The 17,121-nt window shown below is 45.1% G+C and overlaps 1 protein-coding gene across 1 annotated transcript in view; it reads right to left on the minus strand.

Moving 5' to 3' along the window:
- The window catches only part of LOC139380966 (alkyldihydroxyacetonephosphate synthase, peroxisomal-like), a 37,646-nt gene that overhangs the window by 3,963 nt on the left and 16,562 nt on the right, over window positions 1-17,121 (minus strand). Inside the window, exons 11-19 of the mRNA XM_071124168.1 lie at window positions 14,503-14,630; window positions 13,850-13,901; window positions 10,366-10,442; window positions 10,130-10,242; window positions 7,780-7,849; window positions 6,940-7,001; window positions 4,991-5,080; window positions 3,570-3,669; window positions 3,337-3,394 (exon numbers count right to left, since the gene is read on the minus strand). Of these exons, the coding sequence (XP_070980269.1) occupies window positions 3,337-3,394; window positions 3,570-3,669; window positions 4,991-5,080; window positions 6,940-7,001; window positions 7,780-7,849; window positions 10,130-10,242; window positions 10,366-10,442; window positions 13,850-13,901; window positions 14,503-14,630 (750 nt within the window). The remainder of the gene's footprint in view (window positions 1-3,336; window positions 3,395-3,569; window positions 3,670-4,990; window positions 5,081-6,939; window positions 7,002-7,779; window positions 7,850-10,129; window positions 10,243-10,365; window positions 10,443-13,849; window positions 13,902-14,502; window positions 14,631-17,121) is intronic.

Genomic DNA, 17,121 nt, shown 5'->3' on the forward strand with positions numbered 1-17,121 from the left:
TTGGCCCAGCGTCGTCCGGTTTAGGGGAGGGTTTGGCCCAGCGTCGTCCGGGTTAGGAGAGGGTTTGGCCCAGCGTCGTCCGGGTTAGGAGAGGGTTTGGCCCAGCGTCGTCCGGGTTAGGAGAGGGTTTGGCCCAGCGTCGTCCGGGTTAGGGGAGGGTTTGGCCCAGCGTCGTCCGGGTTAGGGGAGGGTTTGGCCCAGCGTCGTCCGGGTTAGGGGAGGGTTTGGCCCAGCGTCGTCCGGGTTAGGGGAGGGTTTGGCCGGTAGGGATGTCCTTGTCCCAACGCGCTCTAGCAACTCCTGTGGCGGGCCGGTTGCAGTGCACGCTGACACGGTCGCCAGGTGTATGGCGTTTCCGACACATTGGCGTGGCTGGCTTCCTTAGTTAAGAGGGCATTGTGTCAAGAAGCAGTGCGGCTTGGTTGGGTCGTGTGTCAGGAAGCATGGCTCTCGAGCCTCGAAACTCCCGAGTCCGTACGGGAGTTGCAGTGATGAGACAAGAGTAACTACCAATTGGATACCACAAAATTGGGGAGGAAAAGGGGTAAAAGTAATTTTAAAAAATGTTTTAAACCTTGACGAGTGGTACTCAGTGATGTGTTGTGTTTGTCCCAAACAAAAAATGAATTTCTTTGACACATTTTTTGCAGTTTAACTTATTGCCTTATTGCAAACAGGAAGCACATTTTGGAATACTTTTATTCTGTACAGGATTATCTTTTTTCACTCCGCCAATCAGGTTAGTATTGTGGAGTAATTACAATGTTGTTGATCTATCCTCAGAGTTTTTAATGGCTGTGATAGGAGAACTAACTGTTTTAAAGTCACAATTGGCTTCATGGTGAAATCCCTGAGCAGTTTCCTTCCTCCCCGGCACCTGAGGAAGATGGAAGGAAGGAAGGACACCTGTTACTTTGTAGTGACTGGGTGTATTGATAAACCATCCAAAAGTGTCATTAATAACTTCACAACGCTCAAAGAGATATTCAATGTTTGCTTTTTTTTTTAGCTATACCTTTGAGCATGGTGAAGTTATTAATTACACTTTGGATGGTGTATCAATACACCCAGTCACTACAAATATTCCGGCATCTACGTCAGGAAGGAAGCCTGTAAGGTAGGAAACCGCTCAGGGATTCACAATGACTCCAATGGTGACATTAAAACAGTTATTTTAATGGCTGTGATGAGAGAAAAGAGGAGGATGGATCAACAACATTGTAGTTACTCCACAATACTAACCTAAATGACAGAGTGAAACACTCCAAAACAGGCCCCGAATTAAAACTGCAAAAAAATGTGGCAAAGAAATGTACTTTATGTCCTGAATACAAAGGTTTATGTTTGGGGCAAATCCAACACAACACATCACGGAGTTCCACTCATCATATTTCAAAGAATGGTGTTGGCTGCAGTTTATGGGTATGTATGCTTGTCATCGGCAAGGACTAGGGAGTTTTTCAGGATAAAAATTAAACGGAATAGAGCTAAGCACAGGCAAAATCCTAGAGGAAAACCTGGTTCAGTCTGCTTTCCAACAGACACTGGGAGACAAATTCACCTTTCAGCAGGACAATAACCTAAAACACAAGGCCAAATACACTGGAGTTGCTTAACAAAAGGACAAATGTAATGTTCCTGAGTGACCTAGTTAGAGTTTTGACTTAAATATCTATGGCAAGACTGGAAAATGGCTGTCTAGCAATGATCAACAACCAATTTGACAAGAGGTTGAACAATATAAAAAAGAATGTGTAAATATTGGCGTACAAAGCTTTTAGAGACTTACCCAGAAAGACTCACAGCTGTAATCGCTGCCAAAGGTGATTCTAACGTGTATTGAATCAGGGGGTGGAATACTATCTCTGCACACCCTGACCTCGTGTAAACACAGGTTAGAATAATGTATATTTCCTGTGGTGGCCCCTCCCACCTTTCCTTCCCAGACTACATCGGTTTTCTTTGCTTACACACCCCAGTGAGACGAGCTCCATTTGTCATGTGTTGATTGTGGGCAGACAAACCGCCTGTCTGCGCCCAGATAGCAGGCTGTTATTAATCACAATTACAGAGCGGGCCTCGCACCCAGGAGCTGCATCAATATCCCCTCCTCCCGGCTACACACCCTCCTACTCAGCCCTGGGTGGTTGGCTGGGTGGTGGCCCACTATTTGGAGGGCAGTAAATACTGGGTGATAACAGCAACATCATTTACCCTGGCCCACTGCCTTCTTATATTAGCAATCTGTTCATTTTTAACCTTCCCCACCTTCAGGAGAAATGGTGATTTAATATCGCAGCTGATTCACTGCGTGCTGTTTCTGACAGGCGTGATGAATAGCCTGAAGTGATGTATGAAAACAGACGAGGCGCATGGCAATATAGATGAGGCAGCCATTAGGGTTTGCCCTGATAGTCGCTTCACACTCCCTCCCCTGCTCACGTTTCATTTGACCCGTGTTGAGATGAACAAAGAGACATTTCTCTGTACTGTGGGAAACTTTGGAGGTGTGAAGGGAGCGATGAAAGATCTCCAAGCCAAAACAGGAGGTTTAGAAAAAGACTGGCTCACTTCTATACAGCAGCACAGAGCCTGACAGACTGCCTTCACGAGACTTTAAACCACTGCTGTGCCATCTAAGGGGATCTTTAAACCACTGCTGTGCCATCTAAGGGGATCTTTAAACCACTGCTGTGCCATCTAAGGGGATCTTTAAACCACTGCTGTGCCGTCTAAGGGGATCTTTAAACCACTGCTGTGCCATCTAAGGGGATCTTTAAACCACTGCTGTGCCATCTAAGGGGATCTTTAAACCACTGCTGTGCCATCTAAGGGGATCTTTAAACCACTGCTGTGCCATCTAAGGGGATCTTTAAACCACTGCTGTGCCATCTAAGGGGATCTTTAAACCACTGCTGTGCCATCTAAGGAGATCTTTAAACCACTGCTGTGCCATCTAAGGAGATCTTTAAACCACTGCTGTGCCATCTAAGGGGATCTTTAAACCACTGCTGTGTGATCTTTAAACCACTGCTGTGCCATCTAAGGGGATCTTTACACCACTGCTGTGCCATCTAAGGGGATCTTTACACCACTGCTGTGCCATCTAAGGGGATCTTTAAACCACTGCTGTGCCGTCCATCTACATAAGTGAATAGGCAAGTCAATTTTATGAATTTGTAGGTTTTGATATGAAGATATTTGGAAAAGGATGAAATGGCTAGATGTAGGGGCGTGGCTAGACATAGGGGCGTGGCTAGACATATGGGCGTGGTTAGACATAGGGGCGTGGTTAGACATAGGGGCGTGGCTAGACAGGGATGTTAACTTGACTACCTCCATGGTGGTGCGAGAGGCTTCCTCCATTGGCTAGGATCTCCTCTCTGGCAGCATGCTGGGAAAGGACAATATCAATAAATACATAAATTAACACATTATGTAACTATGTTGATCACCTTAAAACCATGGTTGTGTATGTTCCCTCCTGGGGGGGTAACGTTTCAGGTTAGATATAATGCATGTCTCTGTGCAGTTAGGCACTACAGACGTGGAGTGCTCCGTAGATTTACCTCCACTTGTTCGTATGTATGGACTGGATCCGCCAGTCCTCTGTAGTTGAAGGCAAAGTAGAAGTATATACATGCGCCAGAGTCATAGGTCTGAGTCACTCTGCAAGACAGGAGAAAAGGGTTTTAACGTCATGATATAACGCAACAGAAAATATAGGCTTGTTCACCTTGTGATTTGTTGTTGATGCTTTTCCATCACTCGTCCCTCTGTAATTTATCTCCACGAGTTTAAAAAGAGGAAAATGTCGAAATTGTTGAACCAAAATCTATTTTGTAACAATTAATGCATTTTTTTTATTTTTTATCATTTGAATCAGAGGGCAAGCAGACTGAGCTGAGAGGCGGGGCTTTCCCTCTGAACCTAAATTCTCCCTCATGGTTTCTGAGAAGCGGAGGAGAGGTGCATTGGATCTGCCACCTTGAATAACGCCCCATTATCAGGACATTGAAACGGCCATCAGTACACTCCGATTGGATCCTCTGAGCTCCATTTACAATGGTTCAGAACACAACATGCTTCAACACTGGCTGTCCATGATTGACTTGAAGATGGTTCCTTTCACATGAATATGCAACAGGAAGCTATAATAAATTACTGTGACAATTTTTTGCACCGTTCCAAAAGATGAAAACAAATTAAGGGGCTATTTGTTTCTTTTTCCAAGAAGTGCAGGACTAATGTGACAAAATTCATGTTTGATTTCCTTTTCATTTAACAAATCGATGGATATCATCCTTCTCAGTAGTCATGTGTATTATTTACTATAGCTCTCTCTAACCAGGGTCAAAATGTCTGCATTGAACATGAAACTAGACCCTTATAATGCAACACTGTGCCTCAGGGATGGAAACAGTGTACAAGTGATTTCCCTGTTTCTTTTCTGTGTCCCTTTTGTTGTAGGGAGAGCCGTTGTTCCAGTGACCTGGCCTATCACTCAGCGGGTGCGTGGGCTTCTAGAGGTTAAACGGACAAATCTATCTTGTTGACAGACTGCAGACGGGAAATGAATGGCTGAAGCATAATCAGGTTGGGCCCTAATTTGTCCCCAGTGAGCAAGAAGCAGGAAATGTTGTGTGTTGCCAGGTCACACAGGAAGGTCCCAGGATTCCTCTCCTGTCTGGTCACACACACTACAGGCTCATAGCAGAGAACACATCTTAGATGACAGTCATGGGATCAACCACAATGGTCCAATGCAGATTTTTTTTCAAACTACCTACAGTCCCCCGCACGACCTACAGTCCCCCGCACGACCTACAGTCCCCCGCACGACCTACAGTCCCCCGCACGACCTACAGTCGTTGAATCATCTAGCTGGAGACAGACATTACGTAGAGGTTATGCAGAGGTTGTTTAAGATGACCTCCACAATGCCAGCAAGTGTGTTTTAGCAAGGAACAGAGACAGGTGCTAAATGTACCTGCATGAGGTCAACGGTTGAAACTGGACTCCTCTTTCTTTACACTCTCTGATAATTCTCTCCTTGACATTCTGGCAAAGGTCCAATACCCTGAAGACAAGACAACACAGGAAACATATCATGAAGATAATATCCTGAAGACAAGACAACACAGGAAACATATCATGAAGATAATACCCTGAAGACAAGACAACACAGGAAACATATCATGAAGATAATATCCTGAAGACAAGACAACACAGGAAACATATCATGAAGATAATATGAAGACAAGACAACACAGGAAGATAATACCCTGAAGACAAGACAACACAGGAAACATATCATGAAGATAATATCCTGAAGACAAGACAACACAGGAAACATATCATGAAGATAATACCCTGAAGACAAGACAACACAGGATAATATCCTGAAGACAAGACAACACAGGAAACATATCATGAAGATAATACCCTGAAGACAAGACAACACAGGAAACATATCATGAAGATAATACCCTGAAGACAAGACAACAAGAAACATATCATGAAGATAATACCCTGAAGACAAGACAACACAGGAAACATATCATGAAGATAATACATGAAGATAATATCCTGAAGACAAGACAACACAGGAAACATATCATGAAGATAATACCCTGAAGACAAGACAACACAGGATAATATACCCTGAAGACAAGACAACACAGGAAACATATCATGAAGATAATACCCTGAAGACAAGACAACACAGGAAACATATCATGAAGATAATATCCTGAAGACAAGACAACACAGGAAACATATCATGAAGATAATACCCTGAAGACAAGACAACACAGGAAACATATCATGAAGATAATACCCTGAAGACAACACAGGAAACATATCATGAAGATAATATCCTGAAGACAAGACAACACAGGAAACATATCATGAAGATAATACCCTGAAGACAAGACAACACAGGAAACATATCATGAAGATAATACCCTGAAGACAAGACAACACAGGAAACATATCATGAAGATAATACCCTGAAGACAAGACAACACAGGAAACATATCATGAAGATAATACCCTGAAGACAACACAGGAAACATATCATGAAGATAATACCCTGAAGACAACACAGGAAACATATCATGAAGACGTGATGAAAGCCATGTCTGCTTCACACATGACACCCTATTCCCTACAGAGTCCTATAGGCCCTAGTCAAACGTAGGGCACTAAATAGGGAATAGGCTGCGCAACACCATGATTTAACACAGTATAACAGGAGACGCTGAGCTGTCTGAGTTTGAGAAAAGGTGACCTCTGGCCATGAACAGTGGAGTACATTGACAGACAAGTGGAGACTGCAGCAGTGCTAGGTAGACTGCATTATGGAGACTGCAGCAGTGCTAGGTAGACTGCATTATGGAGACTGCAGCAGTGATAGGTAGACTGCATTATGGAGACTGCAGCAGTGCTAGGTAGCTGTGAGAGACTGGCTCACTCTCCTCTAGGCATGTGCAGCAGAGTGTGGAGAGATGGAGGAGGAGGGGTAATGCTGGTCTGCACACCTGATCCCTGGCTCCCCCCTCAGGCAGTCTACACAGTGGAACACTGAGCATGCCTGTGTTGGTGTCTGAGTGTGGAAGAGAGGGGGGGTGGGGGCGTCCTCATGTGTGGGAAGAGCTGTGGTTTTCTAACGGGAAGGGTTTTACACCAAATTAATAGCCTGACCCAATAATGTTGGAGATTCCTGTTCCTACTGGCTGTGTCACTCCATCCCTCTCTCCTCCAGCAGTGTCAGGCAGTCTTCCTTCCCACACACACAACCAGTTAATGGAGGGAGAAAGCAGGTGAGTGAGTGAGTGAGTGAGTTGAGCTCTTTAAAATGACTGTGTGAGAAGAGAGTGATGTAGAAGTGTCACACCAGAGATACTTGTTCATTTACAAAAAAAGGTTCAACTTTACCTGTCCCAAGGCACCGATGTCTCAAAGGATTCTGCGACCACACAGTAGTCCATCCCCAAGTCCTGTTGATAAAAGACAACAACAAATAAACACAAGTATTTCTGCACTATTTGGATTATTATTATTATTATTTTTTAAAGGGGACAATATGTGAAAAAAATAAAACTAACTAAATAGTGATTCACAAAAAACATTTTTAAAAATGTTTGTTTTTTTTAAACTGCGATTTTCACTGAGGCAATTACTTGTGCCATGATAGCGAGGACGACAACATGACATCCCTGACTAAAACGGAGAGGTCAGATATCTCAGAGGTCACATTCTGCAGCCTTTTGTTTATTTAACCTTTTATTTTAACTAGGCAAGTCAATTAAGAACAAATTCTTATTTACAATGATGGCCTAACCCGGCTAAACCCTAACCCGGACGACGCTGGGACAATTGTGCGTCGCCCTATGGGACTCCCAATCACGGCCAGATGTGATACAGTGTATGTGTTCCTTCTATCTCTGGACACTGGGAGAAGAGGGGAGAACACGTGGGAACAGAGGGGGAGAAGGAGGAGAGGGGAGAACACGTGGGAACAGAGGGGGAGAAGGAGGAGAGGGGAGAACACGTGGGAACAGAGGGGGAGAAGGAGAAGAGGGGAGAACACGTGGGAACAGAGGGGGAGAAGGAGAAGAGGGGAGAACACGTGGGAACAGAGGGGGAGAAGGAGGAGAGATTGATTTACATAAGCATGTCACTACACTCGCAATAACATCTGCTAACCATATGTATGTGTCCAATACAATTTGATTTGAGACGAGGGGAAAGAACAGAGGGGGAGATATGACCCACCCGGAGGTAAGCGATGACAAAGGTCAGTATGTAGCCTCTCTGCCCATTGTCCTCTCCAGCTGCCAGGCCCCTGGAAATAGATAACAGGGTTCATATTTAAAAACAGATTCCTCTCTGGCCCGGTCAACTCCCTCGGACCACAGATGCCGGTGGTGTCTGTCACTTCCCCAATGCACAGGTCAATGATTGGATCTCCGTACACGCCTACAAGTCACCCACACATCCATCACCAGCCACAGGTAATCAAATGTTTATCTAATACTAAAATCAGGAAGTGTTCATTAGGAAATCACTGTATTGATTTAGCTGTCCTTTTCCCCCTTGTTTCTTAAAAACAAACAGAAATATCCCTTTCAAGACCCAGCCCATCTATCACAGGCGCTGGACAGGCGATGGTTGACTTGAAATAATGGAGAAAATAAATAAAATGCATCGCCTGGTAGTTGAGGCCTTATCAATGATTAAACTCATGAATTGTTTAGGGATATTGCCTGAAGGGCACTAAGCCTGTGACCTGAGGAACGGACTGGAAGCTGTGCACTGGGCCAGGAACTTACAAAATCCATAGCCTCACCAACAATAGAACGGAATTTGTCATTAGGTGGCGTTTTAATGAAAGGTTTGTTTATGATGACTAGGTCCCTTCCAAATACTACCACTGCACAATCCCCCTTTCCCTGATACGTGGAAATATTGGACTGTAAATTGTGCCTTCCTGTATTATAGTGATGTTAATAATGTTTATTCTACTGAGACATGTACTTTATGTTCTGATATTTGATTATTTATTATTGTTGTTGTTGCATTGTCGAGGAGGAACCTGAAGGAAGTATTTCATTGGACGGTGTACCCCACGTGTATCCTGTTGGATGGTGTATCCTGTTGGACGGTGTACCCCACGTGTATCCTGTTGGACGGTGTATCCTGTTGGACGGTGTACCCCACACGTGTAGCCTGTTGGACGGTGTACCCCACACGTGTAGCCCGTTGGACGGTGTACCCCACGTGTATCCCGTTGGACGGTGTACCCCACGTGTATCCTGTTGGACGGTGTACCCCACGTGTATCCTGTTGAACGGTGTACCCCACGTGTATACTGTTGGACGGTGTACCCCACGTGTATACTGTTGGACGGTGTACCCCACGTGTATCCTGTTGAACGGTGTACCCCACGTGTATCCTGTTGAACGGTGTACCCCACGTGTATCCTGTTGGACGGTGTACCCCACGTGTATCCTGTTGGACGGTGTTTCCTGTTGGACGGTGTACCCCACGTGTATGCTGTTGGACGGTGTACCCCACGTGTATACTGTTGAACGGTGTACCCCACGTGTATCCTGTTGGACGGTGTACCCCACGTGTATCCTGTTGGACGGTGTTTCCTGTTGGACGGTGTACCCCACGTGTATCCTGTTGGACGGTGTACCCCACGTGTATCCTGTTGGACGGTGTACCCCACGTGTATCCCGTTGGACGGTGTACCCCACGTGTATCCTGTTGGACGGTGTACCCCACGTGTATCCTGTTGGACGGTGTACCCCACGTGTATCCTGTTGGACGGTGTATCCTGTTGGACGGTGTACCCCACGTGTATCCTGTTGGACGGTGTACCCCACGTGTATCCCGTTGGACGGTGTACCCCACGTGTATCCTGTTGGACGGTGTACCCCACGTGTATCCCGTTGGACGGTGTACCCCACGTGTATGCTGTTGGACGGTGTACCCCACGTGTATCCCGTTGGACGGTGTACCCCACGTGTATCCTGTTGGACGGTGTACCCCACGTGTATGCTGTTGGACGGTGTACCCCACGTGTATGCTGTTGGACGGTGTACACCACGTGTATGCTGTTGGACGGTGTACACCACGTGTATCCCGTTGGACGGTGTACCCCACGTGTATCCTGTACATACGACTAATAAAACTTGAAACTAGGATGGTGTGTCCAGGGAAGGAGGGAGTGAGTTGCTACAGTATTATCTGATTATTCTGTAATGGTGTGGAACTGTGTGGCTCCTGGCGGGTTGGGGCCCAGCCCAGCGCAGAAGCCCTCAGGCACCTCAGACAGGGGCTTCGCAGCACAGCTTCACTACCAAGTCCCTACTCACGGACTCCTTTGGGACCACACACACACACACGCGTGTATATTGATTCGTTTTGCCTTTCAGTTGTCTACAGGGTTGTTACGAAGGGCAAACAGTTTCCTGAAATTCCACGTGTGCAAGAGCATTGAACATGTCGGGAAAGTCAAAGAGGAGCCCATGTTTGTTGCTGTTGTAGCTTAAGTAGAAGACATATTGAATGGAGAATCCCTCTCCAGCTGATAGATCACCTATTTCCACCAACTTACCCAAATGTTGCTGCGATGTCATAAACTTGTTTTTCATGCTGCAGGACCCTCTCGCGGTCCCCTTCAAACAGAAGGGTGGCAACCACCAACTGGTGGGGGTCGAAACCTTTCAACTGGGGTAAACAGGGAAATAACCATTTCTTTAACACTTTCCCCCCAAAAAATAAAAAATAGAAATGACATAAAGAGAAAAGGGAGGAGTTATGATTCATGCCAAAGCATTAAGAACGCGTTACCTTGGTGATGTAGAACTTCTTTAACCCTTCAACAAAATGTGTGAAAATGGACGACACTTGAGGTTTCAGGGCATGACCTGTGGAAATAGAAAAAGAGAGAGAGAGAGAGAGAGGGTCAAGTCCCTCAACTCAAAGCCAAGTGGACCTCTGTCTTTTGGACAATACAGTTGAAAGAAACCACTGGTCTCATCTTAGCCCACCCATCTCCTCCAGGACTCCCAACAGGGCAGCAGTCATATTTATTTGGGTTTGGGATAATAAAAAAAACGGAGGAAAATGAATGGTAACGTGAATAACTTGACAAGTAACCAGTAGGCCGGCTGCAACAGGGACAATAAATCAGCGGCTTTCCATTGGGTGGGACTTGACATGGCTACATCAGTCGTCCTCAGCCACCGCACGTCTTGGTTTGTTTCTGATCAGACACAGGAAAAAGGACAAGGACAAGCAAAAATGAGGGTCTGGAGCTGATGGGATGGTTATCAAACACAGCAGGGTAGAGTCCTGAGTCTCAACACTTCACAGCAGGGTAGAGTCCTGAGTCTCAACACTTCACAGCAGGGTAGAGTCCTGAGTCTCAACACTTCACAGCAGGGTAGAGTCCTGAGTCTCAACACTTCACAGCAGGGTAGAGTCCTGAGTCCCAACACTTCACAGCAGGGTAGAGTCCTGAGTCTCAACACTTCATTCCTTCCCCTCTTTCGGTCTCTTAATCACTTCGTTTCCTCATTGTTTCCATTCTAAATCTGATTGTGGATCTTTAGGTGTCCTGCAACCATCACTCTTTAATGAAATACTCAGTGACCAGAAAGAGAGGGTGATTATACATATAGGGGGGTCAATTTTTCCCCACTCTCTTTAATGCACATTTAATTGCAATTCTCATCTGACTAGCGTATTGAGATACATGGCCCTGTATTTTATACTACTTGTCCCATTCTGAAATACAGCAGACCCCTTCACTCAGCAGACAGGGTGATTAAAAACAAGTGACGACAAGGCACTGATAAGCCCAAGAAGGTGTCCTATCATAGAGCCCTGACTGAGGTTAAGATATTAGTGAGAAACCTGAATAGCTTCCTCTTGCCTGCTTAAAGCTAAGAAGTGGGAATATGGGGAGCATAATGAGATCCCAGGGGACTGAAGAACTTTAAAAAGATGTCTGGCACCAACGCATGATTCCTTCCACCAGACCTCAAGAAACAATTTTGTAAAACTTCAATATAACAACTGCTTAAATTGTTTCCGCTTCAATCCACAAGTCGTGCGTGCAGCTAGCTACTCCAATGGTGAAATAACAATCAATTGAACTCAATGCAATGCAGCAGAGGGCGGAGTAACGCAGGCAGAGGGCGGAGTAACGCAGCAGAGGGCGGAGTAACGCAGCAGAGGGCGGAGTAACGCAGGCAGAGGGCGGAGTAACGCAGGCAGAGGGCGGAGTAACGCAGGCAGAGGGCGGAGTAACGCAGGCAGAGGGCGGAGTAACGCAGGCAGAGGGCGGGAGAGAAAAAAGCATTGTGAAGAAACGCTGCCAATGCAGTGGTCTTTTCTGAAATGGATTCCAGTTGGGTAAAGAGACGCACACAAAAGCAGGCCAATTTTTAAAAAAAAGAACATCAGAGTGAAGGAATCAGAAATGAAAATAAGGTCAGCCCCAAGCACAGGTTAGTGGGGAGAGCCAGAGAGCAGTCAGAGTATGGCTTCACTTCTGAGCTCCCATGTGATACAAAGATACTTTCTGAAGGCCCTGTGTATTCACACCCCTGGACTTTTTCCACATTTTGTTGTGTTACAGCCTGAATTTAAAATGGAGATTTGTCATCACTGGCCTACACACAATACCCCATAATGTCAAAGTGGAATTAAGTTTTCCCAAAAGGTTTACAAATTAACAAAAAATGAAAAGCTGAAATATCTTAAGTCAATAAGTATTCAACTCCTTGGTTATGGGAAGTCTTTTTATATATTATTTATTTATTTAAAAAGAGAAGTCAGTTAAGAACAAATTCTTATTTACAACGACGGCATACCACAGTCAAACCCTCCCCTAACCCGGACGATGCTGGGCCAAAGGGACTCGCGGCCGGTTGCGACGCCTCCAGCACTGAGATACAGTGCCTTAAACCACAGCGCCACTCAGGAGCCTCGAAAGTCTAAATAAATTCAGGAGTAACAATGTGCTTAACAAGTCACTTAAGTTGCTTAAACTCACTGCGTGCAATAAGTGATTTTTGAATAACTCTCCCATCTCTGTACCTCACACATACAATTATCTGAAAGGTCCCTCAGTCGAACAGTGACTTTCTAACACCGATTCAACCACAAAGACCAGGGAAGTTGTCCAAGGCCTTGCAAAGAAGGGCACCTATTGGTAGATGGTTAACATTTATTTAAAAAAAGTAAACATTGAATATCCCTTTGAGCATGGTGAAGTTATTAATTACACTTTGACTGATGTATCAATACACCCAAAGATACAGATCCTTCCTGATTAAGTTGCCGGAGAAGAAGGAAACCACTCAGCGATTTCACCATGAGGCCATTGGTGACTTAAACAGTTAGTTTTCTCCTATCACAGTCATTAAACTCTAAGGACAACAATATTGTAGTTAGTGTACAATGCTAACCTAATTGACAGAGTGAAAGAAGTTAGCATGTACATGCATCCTATTTGCAATAAGGCACTAAAGTAAAACTTCAAAAAATGTGGCAAAGAAATCAACTTTATGTCCTGAATACAAAGCGTTATGTTTGGGGAAAATCCAACACGTCACTGAATCACTTCATATTTCCAAGAATGGTGTTGGCTGCAGTTTATGGGTATGTATGCTTGTCATCAGCAACGACTAGGGAGTTTTTCAGGATAAAAATAAAATGGAATAGACACTGGGAGACAAATTCACCTTTCAGCAGGACAATAACCTAAATAACCTAAATCACAAGGCCAAATCTACACTGGAGTTGCTTAACAAGAGGACATTAAATGTTCCTGGGTGGCCTAGTTACAGTTTCCACTTAAATCCACTTGAATATCTATGGCAAGACTGGAAAATGGCTGTCTAGCAATAACCAACAACCAATTTTACAAGAGGTTGAACAATTAAAAAACACATATCTATAATGTACAAATATTGTCCAATCAATGTGTGCAAAGCTCTTAGAGACTTACCCAGAAAGGCTCACAGCTGTAATCACTGCCAAAGGTGATTCTAACGTGTATTGACTCAGGGGTGTGGATACATATGTAAATTAGATATTTCTGCATTTCATTTGCAAACATTTTTAAAACATGTTTAAACTTAGTCATTACGGGGTATAGTGTGTAGATGGGTGAGAAAAAACAACAGCAATTTAATCACTTTTGAATTCAGGCTGTAACACAACTAAATGTGGAATAAGTCAAGGGGTCTGAATACTTTCTGAAGGCACTGTATCAAACGGTTCCTTTACAGAGATCAAATGGTTCAGAACGATGTTGACTTACCGAAATGAAACTGTTTGTTATCCATGAGCCGGATGGAGGCCGGTGCACACCTCTGGGAGAGAGAAAAACAACAACTCATTCAGGAGCATGTGTTAAACTTTGTAAACATTTCCCCATCCCACACACCGTTGTCGTGAAGTTTTGATCTGCATAACCTTTCTTAATTGAGAGGAAAAACCTTTGAAATAACAGTTGCTACACAACCTCGAGGCATGAGTAGATATTCCTGGTAGTGTGTGGATACGTCCATGACAAGCCAGTGCTCAAAATGGTGGATTCCTTCATTGTGTGTTAAGCTAAACCTCAGGATTAACTCAGGATTGGAGCTACATAAACCATACGCATGCAGTCATCGATAACGGCGGCATCAGCACTACCCAATCAGAGCGGGACACGCGTCATTATCATCCCTTCCCAGAATTAGGGCTCTGCCAATCACAACCCAACCACTTTGTTTGTACACTACAATATATAATTGATCTGCATAGTTTAGCTACTTTACATACTGTCATATAACCAAAAGATTAAAGATCACAACTACAAGTCACTTTTTCATGTGATTGGATAGATGTGAACTAAATGTTGTCAGTATACAGGAGGTCTTCAATAGGAAAGACCAGACCGTACAAACACAAGATGGAAATGTAATTGACCTGCTTGGCAACCTCTCGTAAGCAGGCCACGCCTGCCTCAAAGTTAGGGAAGACCACCGAGCCATACTTCTGGTACTCTGGGATTGGTCGGATCTTCATCGTTACCTCGGTAACCACACCAAGGGTTCCTAGGGGCGTCACAGAAACAAAAGGTTCTCATAGAAGAATGATTTTTAAAACGATAGCCTGACATTGGTTGTGTTTTATTGTGTTACTTAAAATGACGCTTTAACATTCCTAGCAGCCTTTGGGCTGGTGATGACCAGTGGTGTAGAGAAGAGCATCTAAACCGACGTTTTTTTTTATTTTTGCGTGACATTTACACACATTTTGCGGAAAAATGCATTGAAAGTATAGAGAGCATTACTTAGCTCACTGAGAAAGGCGATCAGCGCTTACCCACTCGTCGTTTTAACCACTACCTCACTGGCAGTGATCCGTCATTTTTAACCACTACCTCACTGGAAGTGGGTGACCCGTTGTTTTAACCACTACCTCACTGGCAGTGACCCGTTGTTTTTAACCACTACCTCACTGGAAGTGGGTGACCCGTCATTTTCAACCACTACCTCACTGGCAGTGACCCGTTGTTTTTAACCACTACCTCACTGGAAGTGGGTGACCCGTCATTTTCAACCACTACCTCACTGGCAGTGACCCGTTGTTTTAACCACTACCTCACTGGCAGTGACCCGTTGTTTTAACCACTACCTCACTGGCAGTGACCCGTTGTTTTTAACCACTACCTCACTGGCAGTGACCGGTTGTTTTAACCACGACCTCACTAGCAGTGGGTGCCCCGTTGTTTTTAACCACTACCTCACTAGCAGTGGGTGCCCCGTTGTTTTTAACCACTACCTCACTAGCAGTGGGTGCCCCGTTGTTTTTAACCACTACCTCACTAGCAGTGGGTGCCCCGTTGTTTTTAACCACTACCTCACTAGCAGTGGGTGCCCCGTTGTTTTTAACCACTACCTCACTAGCAGTGGGTGCCCCGTTGTTTTTAACCACTACCTCACTAGCAGTGGGTGACCCGTTGTTTTTAACCACTACCTCACTAGCAGTGGGTGCCCCGTTGTTTTTAACCACTACCTCACTAGCAGTGGGTGCCCCGTTGTTTTTAACCACTACCTCACTAGCAGTGGGTGCCCCGTTGTTTTTAACCACTACCTCACTAGCAGTGGGTGCCCCGTTGTTTTTAACCACTACCTCACTAGCAGTGGGTGCCCCGTTGTTTTTAACCACTACCTCACTAGCAGTGGGTGACCCGTTGTTTTTAACCACTACCTCACTGGCAGTGGGTGCCCCGTTGTTTTTAACCACTACCTCACTAGCAGTGGGTGACCCGTTGTTTTTAACCACTACCTCACTGGCAGTGACCCGTTGTTTTTAACCACAACCTCACTGGCAGTGACCCGTTGTTTTAACCACTACCTCACTGGCAGTGACCCGTTGTTTTTAACCACAGTATATGTTAATTTTCTCCTGTTATCTGGTTTCATGCTGCTCACAGGAGTCCAGTGAGATTCATCGACCGGGGGTTCGGAAAAAAAAAAAAAACAGGTGCATATCAAGGGAAGTCCCGGGACACCAAGTCCTCATCACGTCACCCAGGGCTCCCAGCATGACCCCTGACCCCACAGAGTATCCACTGTGTCTGCCACTTTATGGGTTATGTTCCACCTTGGTTTAGTGACAGGTGGAATCCTCCCTACCAACAGGAAGCTCTCCGTGTCCAAAATGGCACCCTATTCCCTACTACGTAGTGCACTACTTAACTAAATTATTTCCATAAAAAATTTAAAACACAGATGTTTTCCTAAAGACTTAAATGAGTGTTTATGAACGTTGAGACTTAGAGAAAATATCCCCAATAATTACATATCGTCAGGTCAAGTGGAGCCATATGTTGTCTTGGACTATTTTCACTCTGAATTCACACAGTAATGATGTAACTCAATCATGATCACATAGCCTGGGCCTCCTCTCAGGGGGCCTGTCACACCCACACTGTGGTGGAGGTAGAACTGAGAGAGAGACACAGAGACAGACACAGAGACAGACACAGAGACAGACACAGAGACAGACACAGAGACAGACACAGAGACAGACACAGAGACAGACACAGAGACACAGAGACAGAGACAGAGACAGAGACAGAGACAGAGACAGACACAGAGACAGAGACAGAGACAGACACAGACACAGACACAGACACAGAGACAGACACAGACACAGAGACAGACACAGAGACAGACACAGAGACAGACACAGAGAGAGACACAGACACAGAGACATACAGAGACAGACACAGACACAGAGACAGAGAGAGACACAGAGACAGACACAGAGAAAGACAGAGAAAGACAGAGACAGACAGACACAGAGAGAGACACAGAGAGAGACACAAAGAGAGACACAGAGACAGACACAGAGACAGACACAGACGACACAGAGAAAGACACAGACAGAGACAGACACAGACAACACAGAGAAAGACACAGACAGAGACAGACACAGAGACAGACACAGAGACAGAGACAGACACAGAGACAGACACAGAGACAGACACAGAGACAGACACAGACACAGACACAGACACAGAGACAGACACAGAGA

The sequence above is a fragment of the Oncorhynchus clarkii genome, chromosome 22 (assembly GCF_045791955.1).
Source record: "Oncorhynchus clarkii lewisi isolate Uvic-CL-2024 chromosome 22, UVic_Ocla_1.0, whole genome shotgun sequence".
Lineage (NCBI taxonomy): Eukaryota > Metazoa > Chordata > Actinopteri > Salmoniformes > Salmonidae > Oncorhynchus > Oncorhynchus clarkii.